The sequence below is a fragment of the Cebus imitator genome, unplaced genomic scaffold (genome assembly GCF_001604975.1).
Source record: "Cebus imitator isolate Cc_AM_T3 unplaced genomic scaffold, Cebus_imitator-1.0 Scaffold56, whole genome shotgun sequence".
In the NCBI taxonomy this organism is placed as follows: Eukaryota; Metazoa; Chordata; class Mammalia; order Primates; family Cebidae; genus Cebus; species Cebus imitator.
In genome coordinates, this window is record NW_016107371.1 from 7,383,674 (window position 1) to 7,405,303 (window position 21,630).

Consider the following 21,630-nt stretch of genomic DNA (forward strand, 5'->3'; position numbering starts at 1 on the left):
TCCAGGAATTTATCCATTTCTTCCAGGTTTACTAGCTTATGTGCATAGAGTTGTTTGTAATAATCTCTGATGATGGTTTGAATTTCTGTGGAATCTGTGGTGATATCCCCTTTATCGTTTTTCATTGCATCAATTTGGTTATTCTCTCTTTTCTTTTTTATTAATCTGGCTAGTGGTCTATTTTGTTGATCTTTTCGAAGAGCCAGCTCCTGGTTTTATTGATTTTTTGAAGGATTTTTTGTGTCTCTGTATCCTTCAGTTCTGCTCTGATCTTAGCTATTTCTTGTCTTCTGTTAGGTTTTGAGTTTTTTTGATCTTGCTCATCTAGCTCTTTCAATTTTGACGTTAGCGTGTCAATTTTTGATCTTTCCTTGCTTCTTGTGTGGGCACTTATTGCTATATATTTTCCTCTAGAGACTGCTTTAAATGTGTCCCAGAGATTCTGGTATGTTGTGTCTTCATTCTCGTTGGTTTCAAAGCACATCTTTATTTCTGTCTTCATTTCAATGTTTATCCAGTCAACATTCAAGAGGAAGTTGTTCAGTCTCCATGAAGCTGTGCGGTTCTGGGTTAGTTTTTGAATTCTGAGTTCCAACTTGATTGCACTGTGGTCTGAGAGACTGTTTGTTATGATTTCCGTTCTTTTGCATTTGCTGAGGAGTGATTTACTCCCGATTATGTGGTCAGTTTTGGAGTAGGTGTGATGTGGTGCTGAGAAGAATGTATATTCTGTGGATTTGGGGTGGAGAGTTCTGTAAATGTCTATTAGGTTAGCTTGGTCCAGGTCTGAGGTCAAGTCCTGGATATCCTTAATTTTCTGTCTGGTTGATCTGTCTAATATTGACAATGCGGTGTTAAAGTCACCCACTATAATTGTGTGGGAGTCTAAGTCTCTTTGTAAGTCATTAAGAACTTGCCTTATGTATCTGGGTGCTGCTGTATTGTGTGCATATATATTTAGGATCGTTAGCTCTTCTTGTTGCATTGATCCTTTTACCATTATGTAGTGTCCTTCTTTGTCTCTTTTGATCTTTGTTGCTTTAAAGTCTATTTTATCAGAGATGAGAATTGCAACTCCTGCTTTTTTTTTTTGCTCTCCGTTTGCTTGGTAAATCTTCCTCCATCCACAAGGATGTGATTTGAATGAGTCTGAGACCCAAAGTTGTAGATCTAAAGATAACATGCATTTTTTGTAAAAATAAATTTGCTGAACTATGGATAAAAATCTGGATTACATAAAACCATCTAGGGTTTACATAGTAAACCCAACAACTTTATAATGCTACGTTTTCTTAATGCTATTTAGCTAACCTCAGTTTAAGAATATTTTAGTCACGTATTTATCATTGGATTTGAATGAAATAGCACCTTTTTTTTTCTGATTTTTGTTTCCCAAGTGAATGAAATTTTTTTTCATCATTTGTCTTATATTTGTGATTGAGTGATAGCCTTATGTTCTTTTACTATTATTTAGTGTTTAAAACTTTATGCAAGCTATGAAATATGAGTTAATTAATGGGGTAAAGCTTAGAGTTATTTGAGGCTTTTTGTGTGTTTTTAACCTGCCGTTGTCTGAAAGGATGTTTTGGAAATGTAACTTTTTTCTTGGGACCTTCATGTCAAGAAATATGTTCAAGAACTATGTGTTATATCCTCATGGTGTTTTTATTGACCTTCATAATTCAAAATATTACACAGTAACAATTTTCGATAGATTTGAGATCATTTCTGGTAAATATAAGCTTTGTATTTTTAAAGTTTTTATTAATGTTTTTTACCAGAAATTTAAGGAAAATGTATTGATATTCAACCTAAATAATTTTTGTATTCTTTCAGTGTTTTATTTGGTAAAAGTTGAAGATTTTCTGTCTATATTTTAAAATAATTTTTCTCCCTTCTTTCTCTTTTTTAGAGTATCTTTTTATTGTAAAATAAAATGAAAAGAGAAAACTACACAAAACAAATTTAAATATTAGTTATTTATTACAAAGTGAACATGTATCTGAAACCACCACCCAGGTCAAGAAATAGAGTTTTACTATCCCCTTCATTCTTCCGGGTGTCCCACTCCAAGCATAACTCCTTCTCTTTTCACATCAGTAGCCATTATCCTCACTTTCCTAGTAATCACCTCCTTGTATAGTAAAATAGTTGTATTATCCAAGTGTGTGTTTCTAGACACAATACTTTAGTGTTGCCAATTTTTTAAATGTTTGAGACATCTCTTAACTGTTTTTTGATTTATGGATTCCCATTCTGGCTGTCTCTTCAAAAATACTATATCTGTTAAGGGAAATTGGGCTGTTTCAACTGCAGAATTTGCCACTGTCTGGATTGTCCTGATTGCATATTCATATGTTCCTCCATCTTCTGTATTTCTTGCATATTGGCAGCTGGATTCAGAGACTGGATCAGTTTTAGATTTTATGAGTATCTTTTTGTCAAGACTGCAGTATCTTTTTGTCAAGTACATAATATCTTGGTGTCTTTCTTTTATAGCAGTAATATTAGCAGCTATTGATGCTTACTGCCTATTGTAATCCATTGAGTTTGCAAAATCGTAAAATTCTAACTATATGTATTCTTTTTCATTTGTCAGTTGGATTACTAATATAAAAAGAGTAGTACTCCCACCCGTTATTGGGTTACATAGTGGTACATGTGGGAAAGGCAGCATAAATGCTTTTTATCCATTTTCAAAATAGTGAATTGGTTTTCTGGTGTTCTCTAATGGTAAACAATTTTACTTTTCATTGTGAACTCATGGATTTAACTTTATTTGATGAGTTTGCATGCATTGTATTACTGCTACTATCATTACTTTTAAATTGTTCCTTCTTGATCCATATGAGCTCTGCAGGTGGGCTCCTGAGTGTTTTTGACCTGACCCTAGCAGTTGTCTGTGCCTTCTGGTATAACCAGATGTTCCAAGATGATCATACATTTTTTGCCCCATGCTTGACATCAGTGATTTCTATAAGAAGTCAAGATTTCTTTTAGTGAGAAATTGTATTTCAGTACCACAGTCTGGTTGTTGTGTATGCTCATTACTAATAGACTGGTCATAGCTAGGAAATGTATGTGTATGATGTATGTGTGTATATGTATGTGTGTGGAGTATATGTGTATATTCAAAAGCAAAATACTTTTCATATTGATACTTCAAATTCAAGATTACAGAATATTTCCTTGAGTTCTTTTTCTTTTACATTTGTGTCTCTTTTCTTCCATATGAGACCTTGTTCTCCAGGACACAGAGGATGACAGAACTAGAATATTCTGTAATTTACTTGTTTTTTTTATTACAACTACAGCGGTCTTAGAGAAAAGTACTCATATTATCACTAATATTATTACTGAAAACATTAAAAAATTTTTTTTGCATTTTTTTTTTTATTTTGTTTGTGCTGCTATAACAAAATAACTGAGTCTGGGGGATGTATAAAGAACATAAATTAATTCCTGCCGGTATTAAGACACTGGCAGGTTTGATGTCTAGCAAGAACCCTGTGTCTGCCTTCAAGATGGTACCTTGAATGCTGTGTCCTCACATGGCAGGAGGGACAAAAGCACAAAAGTGAGGGGGGAGACCTCATGCCTTCAATCCTTTTTTAAGAGCACTACTCTTATTGATAAGTGTGGAATCCTCATGGCCTAATCACCTCCTAAATGCTCTACCTTATTAACACTGTCACACTGGGGATTAAGTTTCAACATAAATTTTGGAGGGGATGAAAACATTCAAACCTTAGCATTTGGTCCCCTGGCCACCCCGAAATGTATGTCTTTATCACAGAATATATTTATTTCATCCCAATAGCCTCAAAAATGCTAATTCATGACAGCATTATCCTTAAAGTCTGAGTTCAAAGTTTCAACTAAAAATTGTTTAAGTCAGAAATGGATGAGGCTCAAGGTCCGATTTATTCTGAGACAAATTCCTTTGCAGCTGTGAGCCTGTATGGACTTCAAAAAGTTATGTGCTTCAAATAAAGTGCTGGGACAAGCAAAGCATAGACATTTCCTTTCCAAAAGGGAGAAGAAAGGAAGAAGGGAGTAACAGGTCCTGAGAACAAAATCCAACAAAGCAAACGATTACATTTTAAGGCTTGAGAATGATCTTCTTTGATTCTGTGCCCAACCTCTGGACACACTGGGGTGGCTCTTGGATCCCCAAGCTCCAGTGGACCCCACTTTCCCCAGCTTTGCCCAGCACAATGCTGCAGCTCTCAGGGATTGGAATCCAGTGCCAGTGGTTCTCCCAGGCTGGAATTCCACATAGATTGTGCTCTATAGTTCTGAAGTCTCAGTGGTGGTCCTGCCCTCATGGCTGTACTAGGCATTATTTACTGGGGGCTCTCTACCGTGGCCATAATCCCCCAACTCCAGCCACTGGGTATTGCCCTAGTGGGGGCTTTCTGAGGCAGCCTTTCCCCTGTGACAGTTTCTCTGCCTGGGCCCTGAGGCTCTCTTAGGTATCCCTTGAAATATAGATGGAGGTGGCAATGCCTGTTTGCATGCTGCTGATAACAAGACATACCTAAGACTGGACAATTTACAAAAGAAAGAGGTTTAATGGACAGAGTTCCACATGGCTGGTGAGGCCTCACAATCATGGCAGAAGGCAAGGAGGAGCAAGTCACGTCTTTCATGGATGGCAACAGGCAAAGAAAGCACTTGTGTAGGGAAATTCCCATTTTTAAAACCATCAGATCTTGTGAGACTCATACACTATCATGAGAACAGTGCCCCCATAATTCAGCCACCTCCGACTGTGTTCCTCCCATGACACATGAGAACTGTGGGGGTTAACAAGATGAGATTTGGGTGGGGACACAGCCAAACCATATCACCTTTATTTCTCTTGCACTGTGGGGGCAGCACCAAGGTTTCCCACCTGTGAGTTCTGGAGCAGCTGCCCAGACTGCAATCTGGGCCAGCATGAACCACAGCTGTGGCAGCTGAGGAACAGTATGCCAGAATGTGGGGAGAAAAACTTTGAGGTGGCCCTGCGGTGAGCCCTGAGGTCCCATGAAGGCTCTGGGCCCCTCCTTTGAAACCTCTCAAGGTCTTGGCACTTTAAGCTTATGATGGAAGTGCTAGCCTCACAGATCTCTAAATTGTCTTCAGAATCGTTCTTTTATTATTGTCTAGATAAATAACACCTGGCTTCCATCAGTCTCTATTAATCTTATCAAACATTTGCTTGACCAAATTCTTGGTGTTTTCTCCCAAACATGCCTTTTAATTCTTTACATTTTGGCCAGGTTGAGAATTTTACAAATCTTTAAGTTCAGCTTCATTTTTTATTTTAAATTCTTTGTTTTTTGCTTTGCTTGTTATAAGCAGTCAAGAGAAACCCTTAACACTTTGCTTAGAGATTTCTTCCACCAAATATCCTAGTTCAGGGGTCCCTAACCCCCAGACGAGAGACTGATACCAGTCTCAATTGCGGGTCCCTATTGCTCGCGATACTGCTTGAGTTCCACCTCCTGTCGCGTTAGCTGTGGCATTAGATTCTCATAGGAACGCGGACCCTACTGTGAACTGTGCATGTGAGAGATATAGGTTGCATACTCCTTATGAGAATCTAATGCCTGATGATCTGTTGTTACCCCTAGATGGGACTGTCTAGTTGCAGGAAAACAAATTCAGGGCTCCCACTGATTCTACAATATGTTGAGTTGTATAATTATTTCATTATATATAATAACATAGTAATCAAAATAAAGTACACAATAAATGTAATGCCGTTGAATCATCCTGAAACACCCCTCCCCCCACCCTTAGTCTGTGGAAAAACTGTTTTCCACAAAACTGGTCCCTGGTGCCGAAAAGGTTGGGGACCACCATCCTAGTTCATTGCTCTTAATTCTGCCATCCACAAGGTACTAGGACATGGACACAATTCATTGAAGTTCTTTGCCAATTGGTAACAAGAATGGCCTTTCCTCCCAGTTTCCAATAAGACACTCCTCATTTCTGTCCGAGACCTCTTCACAATAAACTTTATTGTCCATGTTCTACCAGCATTCTGACCACTTCAGTAATCTCTAAGATTTAGGCTCTCTCTATAGCTCTCTTCTTTTTTGCCCTCATCAGAATAGCCCTTTATGATCTAGCCTCTAGGTCTTATCTAGTTCTATTAATAAAACTGCTTCCACAATTTTAGATACTTGTATAGCAGAATTCCATTTCCTGGTTCCAGTTTCAGTTTTAGTTTGTTTGTGCTGCTATTAACAAAACATCTGAGACTGGATAATGTATAGAGAACAGACGTTTTATTTCTCAACAGTCTGGAGGCTGGAAGTCGAAGATCAAGGTGCTGGCAGGTTCCATGACTGTTAAGGATTCAGTCTCTGCTTCCAAGATGGCGCTGTGAATACTGTGTCATCATCATGTGGTGGAAAGGAAGGAAGAGTAAAAATTGGAGCCAAACTCACTCTTTTAATCTGTACTATAAGAGTGCTAATCCCATTCATGAGGCTGGAGCCCTCATGGCCTAATCACCCACTAAAGGCTTCACTTATTAATACTGTTGCACTGGGGGTTAAGTTTCAATGTGAATTTTGGAGAGGACACAAACATTCAAACCATAGCAGCTCTGATTCTATCATCTAGTTCTTTATATAGTTGTTTTGTATCTGCATTGTCAGAGCATAAACCATAAGCTCTCTCCTGCTTAACCATTATCTATTGTTAGTTTTGCAGATAACTGTGTGACTTATGATCACCGCAAGTCCTTATGTTGATGTCTTTCTAGTTATTTGATTATTTGAAACCTGTTCTGTGGTAGATTCCTCAGGAAGAGTACATGGCACAATATTCTTTAACATTCTTGCATGTTCAAAATTTGTGTACTTTATACTTGGAACTAAATTTTGCTGGGTAGGAAATCTTTGCTAATACTTTCTTTTGTTAAATATCTTAACTATGTGAATCCATTTTCTTTTGGCGTAAAACATTGCTGTGGAAAATTTTAATGCTCATTTATATTTCTTTCCCTTGTAATTCAAGTCCTCCTCTTGCTTAAGGGATTGTTTTCCCTCTTTAAAATTTAAAGGAACATTTTACCAGCATGTTCCTTGGTTTTGGTCTTTCAACGTTAATATTCTAAGGTACGTGGGATGTTCTTTCAATGTATACATTCAAATCTTTTTCTATATCAAAATTTTCTTGAATTATGGTTTTTAGTATTCTGTGTATTTGCTGGATTTTCTTCAGAGACTCCTTTTATCTGCATTTTGGATATTCTTTGCGTATCTTCATATTTGCCATATTTGATATCCTTATTCATCTTTTTATTTCTTCTACATTTAACTTTTTCCTTTTTTATTCTTCGTTTATTTGCACTTCTATTCCTTCTAATTTAGTTTTAATTTTTGAAATTACTTTATTTCTGATACTGAGTTCTTTTGCGTCATTTCTGAGATCTTCTAATTCAGATTTATGTTGTTATTTTATGTCCTATATCCTTTTCTAATGTCTTTTAGCTCATATTGAAATAATATACAGCTTTGTACAGTCAGTTTTGAGAATTCACAGAAAGAAGCTCAACTGTTCCAGCCCATTTAGTCTTTTTTACCACTGGCTGCTTGCACTCACCTGGGATTGGAGAGAGCAGACCCTTCCTTGTTTTAGATGCTCTTCATATCTTGGCTTATGGTGCTTTCTAGTGAATGCTTATTGGCACTTTGGGGTTCTCTATTGCTGAATCCGTCAGATATTACTTAATTGCTTTGTTTAGTTTTTTTTTCCACATAGGTGATGCTACCATGCAGAACTTGTAGCTACCGACTGTGCTGTTATTTATAGATCTTTCCAGCGTCTCTCCCAACTCTTTTTTAAAAAGGAAATAAAATAGTTCATACTTATTTTTTGCACCTAATTTCCTGTCATTCTCTATTACGAATTGCTTGATTCATGTATTTCGCTTAGACCATTTAATTTACATAGGGTGAACTATTGGTTACCGAGTCCTCACTATGTACCAGACATGCTGAGAATTTTATATGTATTTTATATAATCCTAACCGCTCATCCCTTAGCGTAAGGTAGTAGTATGTCTTTTCATAGGTATTAGAAACTAAGTACAGATTCAGTAAGCTATGTAAGGTCATGTAAAAAATGGAGGTTAGGTTTAAACCAAGTGTATCAACTCCATGTTTTTTCCAGTAGACTGTACATCCTCCATGACCAGTAATATTGTTTGGCTCTGTGTCTCATCTTGTAGCACCCATAATTCCCGTGTGTTGTCTGGGATGCCCACTGCGAGATGATTGAATCATGGGGCCAGGTCTTTCCTATGCTGTTTTCATGATAGTGAATGGGTCTCACAAGATCTACTGGTTTTAAAAATAGGAGTTTCTCAGCACAAGCTCTCTTTCTTTGCCTGCTGCCATCCACGTAAGTTGCGACTTGCTCCTTCTTGCCTTCCACCATCACTGTGAGGCCTCCCCAGCCACGTGGAACTGTGAGTCCAGTTAAACCTCTTTCTTTTGTTGATTGCCCAGTCTCCGGTATGTCTTTATCAGCAGCACGAATATGGACTGATACAATCAATTTATTTTCTTTGAACTGTTTACTCCTTTCCAGTTTATCTTCTGGGGAGTTTGGTTTTGTTTTTGTTTGTTTCAAATTTATTTATTTTAAAAATTGACATATAAACAACATGCCAGTGTGTTTTTCTTTTACATGACAATGGTTTTCCTATCAGACAGCTCTGATCGTGTTGCTTTTTTTTTTTTTTTAGCAATTTTTAGTTGTTCTCCTGTACCTTTAAAAAAAAACTTAAAAGTTTTTTAGCATGAAATAAAAGTCATCTAAGGAACTCGCTCTTTTTACTTCCTGTACACTCATTTCTTGATCCCAGGGTATTTATTTAATTCTGAATTACCGGTAGTTCTTTCTGTATAGAATAAATTACTTTCTTATTTGCCTGCTGAACTTCTTTTCAACCTTTAAGAGATAGGGGTCTTGCTGTGTTGCTCAGACGGGGGTGCAATGGCACAGTTATAGCTCACTGCAGCCTCAGCTTCCCAGGTTCAAGTGATCCTCTCACATCAGCCTCCCGAGTAGCTGGGACCACAGGCAGGTGCCACCATGCCTCTTTTTTTTTCTGTTGTTGTTGTTGTTGTTGAGATGGAGTCTTGCTTTGTCGCTGAGGCTGGAGTGCAGTGGCATAATCTTGGCTCACTGTAACCTCCGCCTTCCAGTTTCTTTATTTTTTCTTTTTTTTTAATTACTTTTAAAATAGGGTTTCACCATGTTGGTCAGGCTGGTCTTGAACTCCCAACCTCAGTTGATCCGCCCGCCTTGGCCTCCAAAGTGCTTGGATTACAGGCGTGAGCCACCACGCCTGGCCGCCTCCCAGTTTCAAGCGATTCTCCTGCCTAGGTCTCCTGAGTAGCTGGGATTACAGGTGTGAGCCACCACAGCTGGCTAATTTTTGTTAATTTAGTAGAGACAGGGTTTTGCCATGTTGGCTAGGCTGGTCTTGAACTACTGGATCAAGTGATTCTCCTGCCCTGGGCTCCGAAAGTCCTGGGGTTACAGACACAAGCCACCGTGCCTGTGCCTGGCCCATTCATCACTTCTAAAGATAGTCGTAATACCAGTCAGAATGGTATTTTGGTTTTCTAAAGGATCCGTTGCTTTTGTTCAATTAATGTTTTACTTTATCAACTTTGAGATACCATAGACATCTACATGATTGTGAGTTTATTTTCCTTACCTAAAATGTTGATTTTGTCTTGTCAATTTTTTGATATCTATTATATATATATGTTTGTATGTATATACATACACAGTTAAATGTCATGTAATTTTTTTCAGAAATGCGAGATAAAATGAGAAAATGGAGAGAAGAAAACTCACGAAATAGTGAGCAAATTGTGGAAGTTGGAGAAGAATTAATTAATGAATATGCTTCTAAGCTTGGAGATGATAGTAAGTACTTTTATGCAGGTTCAGTACATGTCTCATTTATGGACTGTTTTAACTTCTTTCATTTATGATTTTTATAGTTGTTGTATTAATCTTCTCTGTGACTTCTTGTCCCAAGAATTTTAATGATAGTTTATTTTGAGAAGGATTTATAATTGCCTGGTAGTAATAAAGCTATGGCATTTTGTTTTAAAGCTCACAGGGCTGCCAGATGTCTAGGCAAAATGTATTGTGTAAGGACTCTTTTAAAACAGTAAATGTATTAAATAGTTGGAGATTTTAACATTATATTAACATATTTACACTGTTGAAACATATAAGAATGTGTTCTTAGTTTCAGAGATAATACAGTAAATCAATTTTCAGTTCTAAGTAATAATTCTCTGGAAATATCAGAAACTAGAATTCGTTAATTTCAATTTGGGTTATGTTTTTAAATATTAAATTTAGATTTTTTTCCCCCCCGTGTATATCTAGTTTGGATCATATATGAACAGGTGATGATTGCTGCACTAGACTATGGTCGGGATGACTTGGCATTGGTAGGTATTTAAATGAAATATATATTTAATCTGCTTCATGAATTGTATACTGTAGTTAAGACTTAATGTATGGCTTTTACTGAATGCTTTCTATAGCTGGTTTTGAGTGCTGCTCTGAACAGTAAATGGAACTAACTAGATATTTTAGGACAAAGTATCTTAAATCTTTTGAATAGTTCTGAGAAGTAGGTATCTGCTATCCCAGTTTTACTGGAAAGATTTAGTCGCTGAAATTTATCTCCTTAGTAGGTGACTTATTCTGTTTTATAGAGTTTAAAATAAAAAGCAAAGTTTGAAACAATTTTCTCTTTTGGCTTCTTGAATGACTTTCATAGACTATAATGTTCAATATTGTTACACAATATTATAAACATACATAAGAAAATTCTGACATATAGAATATAACTTAAAATACTAATAATGTTTGGCCAGATGCAGTGGCTCACATCTGTCTGTAATGCCAGCACTGTGGAAGACTGAGGGAGGTGGACCACCTGAGGTCAGGAGTTTGAGACCAGCCTGGCCAACATGGTGAAATCCCATCTGTACTAAAAATAAAAATAATTAGCTAGGTATGGTGTAGCGTGCCTGTAGACCCAGCTACTCAGGGGGCTGAGGCAGGAGAATCGCTTGAACCTGGGAGGCAGAAGTTGCAATGAGCTGAGATTGTGCCATTGCACACCAGCCTTAGCAGCAGAGCGAAACTCCATCTCCAAAAAAAAAAAAAAAAAAACCAAATACTAATACTGCTTTTAAAATAACACTATAATGATACCTGTATTTTTGGACTCATGTGAGGCATGAAGCTAAATGCTTTACATCATGCTTTTATTGAGCCCTCATAATTATTTCTTGATTTGTGTTTGATGTTATTATTCATTTTATAAATCAGGAAGCAGAGGTGTCTATTCTGTTGTTCTTATCATCTTGAATTCTTAAGTACCACTTCATGCTGCCTCCATATTTAAACTGAAAGGAAATATACAAAAACAAAAAATAGAAATACCTGAAAAAAATTCACATCTGAATTAGTATTGTCCTTTTCAAGGTTGGTTTGGCTATACATGTAATTCCAGAGGAGCTGTTAGCGGTGAAAACATTCCAGAAAACCTTTGTTGGATTATCTTCAGAACCTATGAGCCATAGTCTTTTGAATATCCATAGATGTGGCAGTTTTACATCTTGAGAGAAGTTTTTATTTATTTATTTATTTAAATAGCCAAATGCCACTTGATAAAGTAGGAGGTCAGGTTAGATAATACTATTGAATATCCATAGAGGTGGCAGTTTTACATCTTGAGAGAAGTTTTTATTTATTTATTTTTTTTAAATAGCCAAATACCACTTGATAAAGTAGGAGGTCAGATTAGATAATACTATTGATTAATAAAGCAGGATATCCTATTAAGCGGTAACTTTTTAATGGTTAAGATTATTTATACAGTTAGCTTGCTTTACTGACCTAGTAATATGATTTTGCTTGATGTCAAATAAATGAACATATCTTCACTTTTGACTAACTTGAATATTTTTCTTAGTGTGGCAAATTTCAGCCACAAACTTTGAAGTTATATTTCAAAATCATATTAAAACTTATTTTATTACCAGTTAATAGTTTCATCAGTAGTTAATGGCATTGTTTTGGTCACTCATGCATTAGGATGCTTCAATGGACCATTTATATAATCTTTAACATTTCTAGGACGTCGAGAACTTAGAATCCTTCATATGTTGCTGAGGACATAGATACTCAATAAATATTTGATTATTTAGTTAGTCAAGTTGATGAGTCAATTATAGATACTTGTTCAAAGAAATTGGTATTCCATTAATTTAATGTCTGTATTTTCTGATCCCAAATCAGGATACGTTGATTGAAAGGATGATTGATTAATAAAAAATTTCAACAGGGCAAAATTAAACACTGTTAATATTATTTGCTAGGAACTTGAGATGACTACTAAAAAACTTAGTTTTTACCAGAAGAATGCTTCTGCTGTAATTATGAAGAAAACACCAAGTGCTGTTGTCATTTAAGTCGGGGCCCAACATGTCATAGAAGTAGTTTTTAAGGAGGAATAATGTGATAGTAGTACATGAAGAATTATTAGTGGATATCATAATCAGCTCATTTTCCTGGTTAAGAGCATGATTGGTTTCTGAGAACTGATTGTTGCCTTCACTGTAATGTCATAGATCTTTCAATCCATTATTTTTTTACTGATTAATTTCACTTCATGTTATTAGAGGAGGCTAAGGAAATTATTCAGGAAAATACATTGAAGACTACATACACCATTCTTTATTGCCTTTTTAATATATATAATGTAATTATTACTCAACTCTTATTTTTTCAGTTTTGTCTTCAAGAGCTAAGAAGACAGTTCCCTGGCAGTCACAGAGTCAAGCGATTAACAGGCATGAGATTTGAAGCCATGGAAAGGTAACCAAATCTTGTCAACAGTGTGATCCTATTAAAACTGGCAGGCATGGAGCCTGTTAATCACGGTAGTGTTAATTTTTTTTTAATTTCAGACACTAGAGTGTGTGAAGTACTGTCTCATTGTGGCTTTAATTTACATTTTTTGAAGATTAATGAGGTTAAAAACCTGGTCCTGTCTGCTTAGATATTCAAATAACTTCTTTCTGAAATATCTTCTTTACCCCTTTACAAAATTGGGTTGTTTCACCTTTTTTACTGATGATTTGTAGGAGTTCTTTATATATTCTGGATAAAAACTTTGTCAGATATATGTGCTGTGAATATTTCTCCCTATTTTCTTGCTTCAATATTTTATTTTGTAAATGATGCCTTGTGAAGTAGAGAAGTTTTTAATTCTGATGAAATTCAGTTTATCATTTTTTTAATGGTTAGTGATTTTTGTGTCCTGTTCAATAATTCTTTTCCTACTTCAATGTCTCAACAATATTCGGTAGTGTCTTCTAGACGTAGGAACATTTTAAATTTATGATTATTTTTAATTCATAAGAGTGCTTTCAGAGTATTTTTCTTTTTGCCGTCTGCTTTTTAAAATTTTATTTTCAGTACTTCTAGATAATTGATTGTGCTGTACAGTTCAACTGTGTCCTTATATTTTGTCTATTAATTACTAATAAAGGAATATGGAAGTCTCCAACTTTAATAGCGGATTCATCTATTTCTCCTTGCAGTTCTATTAGTTTTTGCCTCACGTATTTTGATGTTCTATTGTTAAGGATTTTTGTGTTTTTCATGAGTATGAGCGCTTTATATTATGTAATGCCCCTCTTTATCCCTCCTAATTTTTCTTGCTCTGAAGTCAGCTTAAATGTAGCTCCTGAGCTTTCTTTTGATTAGTATTAGGGCATATCTTTCTCCTTCCCTTTACTTTTATTCTATTATAACTTTGTATTTAGAGGGTTTTGTGTAGACAGCATTTAGTTGGGTCATGTTTGTAAATCCACTTTGATAGTCTCTGTCTTTTTATTGGTATACTTAAACTATTTACATTTAAAGTTAATAAAGTTGTTTTAATATCTGCCATATTCATAAATTTTCTATTGATTGTTCTTGTTATTTTTTTCTTTTGTCATTTCTGTTTTCTGCCTTCTCTGATTTAATTGAGAATTTATACGATTTCATTTTTTCTGTCTCTCAATATATTCTTTTTAAATTTTTAAATAGCTGTCTGAGAGATTGCAATATATATTTACAACTATTCAAGTCAGCTTTCAAGCAATACTATACTGATTGACAGGCAAATACCTTACAACAGAGTATTTTTAATTCCTCTTTTTTGTCATTTGTAACACTGCTTTCATTCATTTCACTTATTCATAAACCATAATTACCAAATACATTGTTGCTGTTACTATTTTGAGCAAACTGTTATCAGATCAATAAGAATTAGAAAAATAAAAATTTTATTTTACCTTTATTCATTTTCTAATGCTCTTCCTTCCTTTATATAGATCAAAGGTTCTGACCAATATCATTTTCCTTTTATCTGAAGAGCAGCTTTTAACGTTTCTTGCAGGGCAGGTCTGCTAACAGCAAATTGCTTTAATTTTTGTTTGTCTGGAGTATATTTCTCTGTCACATAAATATTTCCCTACTCTTTTCTTGTTTGCATGGTTTCTGAAGAGAAGTCTGATATAATTCTTATCCTTGTACCTGTATAAGTAATGTGTTTTTTTCTTCTGGCATCTTTTAAAATTTTCTCTTTGTTTTTGATTTTCTGTAGTTTGAATATGTTATACATAAGTATAGATTTTTTGGTATTTATTCTGCTTGATGTTCTTAGAGCTTACTTGATCTGTAGTTTTGTGTGTCTATTACAAGTTTAGGAAAAATTTTAACCATTAATACTTCAAACGTTTCCAATATTTCTTTTTTCCTTCTAGTATTCCCATTACATATATGTTACATCTTTTGTAATTGTACACACTTCTTGGATATTGTGTTCTATTATTTAGTTGGTTTTGTCTTCTTATTTCAGTTTTGAAAATTTTTATTGACAATTCTTCAATCTCCTGACTCTTTTGGGTTATGTCCAGTCTACTAATAAGCCCAAGCCCATCAAAGGCATTCATCATTTCTTTTACATTGTTTTAATTTCCAGTATTTTATTTTGATTTCTTTTTTAGAGTTTCCATCTCTCTGTTTACGTTACCCACCTGTTTTTACATCTTGTTTATTTTTCCATGAAAATACATAACCATCTTTTAAATTCCTAGCCTGTTTATGACAATACTTCTGCTATGTCTGCATCTAATTCTGATGGTTTTTCTGTCTCTTCAGCTTGTATGACTGGTTTTTACTTTTGTACTTTGGATAAATTGAATTAATTTTTTTTTTAAGGAAATTTTCTGTAAGTACTATATACATGATTTGCTTTACTTAACGAAGTAAGACTATAGTAAACATTTAGTGTTCTGCGAAGATGGGAAGACTTCAATAACAATTATAAATGCATTTAAATTAAAAGATTAAAGCCACTTTAATTTTTTTCTGTATTTACTATTCGTCACCATATTTTTAAGGTAATAATTGTAGGTGTTTCTTTTTCTTTTTAAATAGATATGATGATGCTATACAGCTGTATGATAGGATTTTACAAGAAGATCCAACTAACACTGTAAGTTGGCAGATTGTCTTGAAAAAAATCTAAAGTTTAATTTAAAAGATAAAATTAATTCTTTGAGGAAATAATGGAAAGATACATAAGGAACCTGGTTTTATATTTTTAATTTTTTATTAAAATATTTTTGTTTTAAATTTTAAATAGTTCACGATGGGCCACATTTTATTTAAAATAGATTTAAGACTCTCCAATAAAATTTGACTTCTGTAAGATATCTTATTAGAAAAGTGGGCTAGTTAAGATTTGGAAAGAGCAGACTATGTGTTTGCATAAAACATTTTGAAGTTTATGAAAAACTAAGTTGTTTAGTTTGTGCAGTTACTTTTTAATTGTCTTAATGTAAAATAAAAGAAGCCATTTCAGTAATTAGTATATGGAATTAATGAAGGCATTTTGTTTTGTTTTTGCTTTTTTCTGCCTTATACATGAGTAAGAAGAAATATATACCCCTTTAATTTACCATAATTTTGAAAAAGTATTTTAGTTTATTGGAGAGAATATTTGTTCTAAAGATACCTATATAGCAGTATATTTGTTTGAAAAATACCCTGGTGAATTCTGTTTTTAATGCTGGGAGCACTGTGGTTTATTACCATAATAGCTTCCCTCAGACTTAACCTTTCAACTAAAAAGTTACAGAGAGACTTTAGTCATTTTAGTGTTTCCTGGTGAGCCACATTTTATTTTAAATAGATTTAAGACTCTCCAATAAAATTTGACTTCTAGAAGATATCTTATTAGAAAAGGGGGCTAGCATTAGTCATTTTAATGTTTTGTGTCAATATTTCCTTGCACACATATGCCTGCTAAATTAAATATTTCTAAATTTTTTTTTTTTTTTTTTTTTTTTTTTTTTTTTTGAGATGGAGTTTCATTCTCATTACCCAGGCTGGAGTGCAGTGGCATGATCTCGGCTCACCGCAGCCTCCGCCTCCTGGGTTCAGGCAATTCTCCTGCCTCAGCCTCCTGAGTAGCTGGGATTACAGGCATGTGCCACCATGCCCAGCTGAATTTTTGTATTTTTAGTAGAGACGGGGTTTCACCATGTTGACCAGGATGGTCTCGATCTCTTGACCTCGTGATCCACCCACCTGGGCCTCCCAAAGTGCTGGGATTACAGGCGTGAGCCACCGCGCCCGGCCTCTAAATTTTTTAAACAAAAACCAGGTTGAGTTTTTTTTTCCTTTTATAGAGGAAGAAATTGTTCTATTAACACAATAAAGATACATGAAGTTTTTCTATTACTTGGCAAGTATTTCTTTTAAAATAGACATTTTAAAAATCTTACATAATATCTGACTGTAGATTTTAAGATGTAAAATGCTTGGTAATTGAACAACAGTAACTTGATGTCTGTAGTTCCTAGAGCATATTCCTAGGCATTGATCATAATTGATATTCTGTAGTAATACTTAGGTATTATAGTAGTTGGTATGTTCCTTAAATGATAGTTGCTTACTTTTAATCTTTTCCCACCCCAGGGAGATTTTCTGTGAAAACTTCCTAGAGGGATATGTGTGTGTGTGTGTGTGTGTGTGTGTGTGTGTGTGTGTGTGTGTGTGTGTGTGTGTGTGTATTAGTCTGTTTTCATGTTGCTGATAAAGACATACCTGAGACTGGGCAATTTACAAAAGAAAAGTGTTTATTTGACTTACAGTTGCACATGGCTGGGAAGACCTCACAATCACAGCAAAAGGCAAGGAGGAACAAGTCACATCTTCTGTGGATGGCAGCAGGCAAAGGAAGCTTGTACAGGGAAACTCCCATTTTTAAAACCATCAGCTCTCATGGAACTCACTCGCTATCACAAGAACAGTATAGGAAAAACTCAACCCCATAATTCAGTCACCTCTCACTGGGTTCCTCCCACAACATGTGCAAACTGTGGAGTTACAATTCAAGATGAGATTTGGGTGGGGACATAACCAAACCATATTATTCTTCCCCAGGCCCCTCCCAAATCTCATATTTTCACAAATTCAAAACCAATCATGCCTTCCCAGCAGTCCCACAAAGCCTTAACTAATTTCAGCATTAACTCAGAAGTCCACAGTCCAGCATTTTATCTGAGACAAGGCAAGTGTCCTCCACTTATGAGCCTGTAAAATCAAAGGCATGTTAGTTACTTCCTAGATACAATGGGGGTATAGGCATTGGGTAAATACCGCCATTCCAAATGGGAGAAATTAGCCACAACAAAGGGGCTATGGGCCCCATACAAGTCTGCAATCCAGCAGGGCAGTCAAATCTTAAAGCTCCAAAATGATCTTTGATTCCATGTCTCACATTCAGGTAATGCTGATGCAAGAGGTAGGTTCCCATGGTCTTGAACAGCTCCATCTCTGTGGCTTTGCAGTTTACATCTTCCCTCCCAGCTGCTTTCCCAGGCAGGTCATGAGTGTCTGTAGCTTTTCCAGGTGCACGGTGCAAACTGTTGGTGGAGATACCATTCTGGGGTCTGGAGGATGTTGGCCCTCTGTACGGCTCCACTAGGCATTCCCTGGGTAGGGACTGTGTGTGGGGGCTCCTACGCCACATTTCACTTCCACACGGCCCTAGCAGAGGTTCTCCATGAGAGCCCTGCCCCTGCAGCAAACTTCTGCCTGGATACCCAGGCATTTCCATACATCCTTTGAAATCTAGACGGAGGTTCCCAAACTTCAATTCTTGACTTCTGTGCACTCACAGGCTCAAACCATGTGGAAGCTGCTAAGGGTTGGGCTTGCATCCTCTGAAGCTAGGCTCGAGCTCTATGTTAGCTCTTTTCAGCCACGTTTGGAGTGCCTGGTATGCTAGGCACCAAGTCCCTAGGTTGCACATAGCATGGGACCTTGGGTCTAGCCCATACCACCTTTTCCTGTTAGGCTCTAGGCCTGTGATGGGAGGGGCTGCCATGAATACCTCTGACATGCCCTGGAGGCATTTCCTCTGTTGTCTGTGGAATTAACAATTGGCTCCTTGTTACCTATGCAAATTTCTGCAGCTGGCTTGAACTTCTCCTCAGAAAATGGGATTTTCTTTTCTTTATATATATATGTGTGTATGTGTGTGTGTGTGTATGTGTATATATATATATATATATGGGGTACATTTAGGTACATTTAGGTTCTGGGGTACATTTGAAGAACATGCAGGATTGTTGCATAGGTACATACATGGCAGTGTGGTTTGCTGCCTCCATCCCCATCACCTATATCTGGCATTTCTCCCCATGTTATCCCTCCCCAACTCCCTACCTCACTGTCCCTCCCTTAGTCCCCCCACCAACAGACCTCAGTGTGTGATGCTCTCCTCCCTGTGTCCATATGTTCTCATTATTCAGCACCCACCTGTGAGTGAGAACACGTGGTGTTTGATTTTCTGTTCTTATGTCAGTTTGCTGAGAATGATGGTTTCCAGGTTCATCCATGTCCCTACAAAGGACACGAACTCATCGTTTATTATACCTGCATAGTATTCCATGGTATATATGTGCCACATTTTCCCTGTCCAGTCTATCATTGATGGGCATTTGGGTTGGTTTCAGGTCTTTGCTATTGTAAACAGTGCTTCAGTGAATATACGTATGCGTGTCTTTATAATAGAACGATTTATAATGCTTTGGATGTATACTCAGTAATGGGATTGCTGGGTGAAATGGACTTTATATTTCTCGGTCCTTGAGGAATCGCCACACTGTCTTCCACAATGGTTGAACTAATTTACACTCCCACCAACAGTGTAAAAGTGTTCCTATTTCTCCACATCTTCTCCAGTATCTGTTGTCTCCAGATTTTTTAATGATCGCCATTCTTACTGGTGTGAGATGGTATCTCAGTGTAGTTTTGATTTGCATTTCTCTGAAGACCTGTGATGAGGAGCATTTTTTCATATGTTTTTTGGCCTCATATATGTCTTCTTTTGAAAAGTGTCTGTTCATACCCTTTGCCCACTTTTGAATGGGTTTATTTTTTTCTTGTAAATCTCTTTTAGTTCTTTGTAGATTCTGGATATAAGTCCTTTGTCAGATTTCCTTTTCTATTGCATTGTCAGGCTGCAAACTTGCTGAACTTTTATTCTCTGCTTCCCTTTTAAAACTGAAAGCTGTTAACAGCACCCAAGTCACCTCTTGAATGCTTTGCTTCTTAGAAATTTCTTTTATCAGATACCCTAAAGTATCTCTCTCAAGTTCAAAGTTCCACAAATCTGTAGGGCAGGGGCAAAATGCCGCCAGTCTCTTTGCTAAAACATAGCAAGAGTCACTTTTGCTCCAGTTTCCAGCAAATTCCTCATCTCCATCTGAGACCGCCTCAGCCTGGATTTCATTGTCCATATCATTATTGACATTTTGGGCAAAGTCATAAACAAGTCTTTAGGGAGTTATAAACTTTCCCACAGCTTCCCATCTTCTGAGCCCTCCAAACTGTTCCACCCTCCGCAGGTACCCAGTTCCAAAGTTGCTTCCAAATTTTCAGCTATCTCTTTAGCAACTCCTCACTCTACTGGCACCAATTTACTGTGTTAGTCTGTATACATGCTACTGATAAAGACATACCCAAGACTGGACAATTTACAAAAGAGAAAGGTTTATTAGACTTACAGTTTCATGTGGCTGGAGAGGCCTCAAACTCATGGCAGAAGGCAAGGAGGAGCAAGTCACATCTTACATGGATGGCAGCAGGCAAAGAGAGCTTGTACAGAGAAACTCCTGTTTTAAAACTATCAGATCTTGTGAGACTCATTCACTATCATGAGAACAGTGCAGGAAAGACATGCCCCCATAATTCTATCACCTCCCACTGGGTTCTTCTATTGATGCATGGGAGTTGTGGGAGTTACAATTCAAGAAGAGTTTTGGGTGGTGACACAGCCAAACCACTATATGAGTGAGAGAGAGAGAGAGAGAGAGAGAGAGAGTGTGTGTGTGTGTTGTTGTAGATAGCTAAGAACTTTATTTTGTGAAGATTCTCAGAATATAGAAAGTTGAAGGAAAAGTTTTAACAGCTGCAAACCAATCTGTAGTAAAAAAAAAAAAAAGATAGCTTCTATAAGCTTATGTAGATACTGACAGTAAAAAGAGTTCAAATAGGAAAGTTTTTGAATAATTTCGTAATCTAACAATTTTAGTAGCTTACCATCTGTCTTAGTTCAACAGTTTCTTATAAAAAGCACTCATTGTTTTTTTCTGAAGATTTTCTCATGTACTTATTTTCTTACTTTAATTATAAGACTTCATCATGATTACAAATATACTAATTTTTCACTTAGCCATAGATTGAAAAAAACGAAATCAAGTTTCTGAACAGTTTCTGAATTTTATTTTTTCTTAAATCAATATAATTTAAGTCAATTTTGGAATTAGGAGTATAATATTTTACTTCCGTCTCAGCTTAAATTGGGATTCTTTAATTTATTTCACTTCTTTAGAATATAAGATAATATGTAATTATTATGTAGCTCTGTCTTTGTAATACCTTTCATATTTTATGGCTTTTTGTGACTTTTAAAACTGGCTAAAAGGGAAATCCAAATGGTTCCCCTCATAGAATATGTATGAAGTGGTACAAGTTGAACATCCTTCACCTGAAAATTTATAATCCAAAGTGTTCTAAAATTCAACTCTTTTTGAAGAATGAAATAATGTCACAGGCCATCCCTGATCTCTTGTGATGAGTCACAGTCAAAACACAAAATATTGTTTTCTCCCCAAAATTGTTTAACATTGTATAAAAGTGTTACCTTCAGGCTGTGTGTATTAGGTGTGTAGGAAATGTAAACCAATTTTGTGTTTAGAGTTGGATCCTTTTTGCTGTGATATCTAATACATACAGAAATATTCCAAAATTTGAAAATATCTGAGATGCGAAACACTTCTAGTTTCAAGCCTTTTGGTTAAGGGATACTCATCTTGTAGTAACTAGGTCCCTTAGTGGTTAGGTAAACATTTGAGAGCAAGATGACTTAATTCAGCTTTGCTAAATGTATTATTCTTTTATCAAAGATTATCTAATCTTTTCTCAGTCTCTTCTTTCCTTCTGTAA

At 36.0% G+C, this 21,630-nt stretch overlaps 1 protein-coding gene across 3 annotated transcripts in view; it reads left to right on the forward strand.

Moving 5' to 3' along the window:
• The window catches only part of EMC2 (ER membrane protein complex subunit 2), a 64,549-nt gene that overhangs the window by 13,132 nt on the left and 29,787 nt on the right, over nt 1-21,630 (forward strand). For 2 of the 3 annotated variants that reach the window (XM_037738715.1, XM_017529007.2), the window contains 4 exons: nt 9,835-9,948; nt 10,423-10,487; nt 12,830-12,930; nt 15,547-15,604. In XM_037738715.1, the coding sequence (XP_037594643.1) occupies nt 9,835-9,948; nt 10,423-10,487; nt 12,830-12,930; nt 15,547-15,604 (338 nt within the window). The remainder of the gene's footprint in view (nt 1-9,834; nt 9,949-10,422; nt 10,488-12,829; nt 12,931-15,546; nt 15,605-21,630) is intronic. The other variant, XM_017529006.2, reaches the window with a different exon arrangement.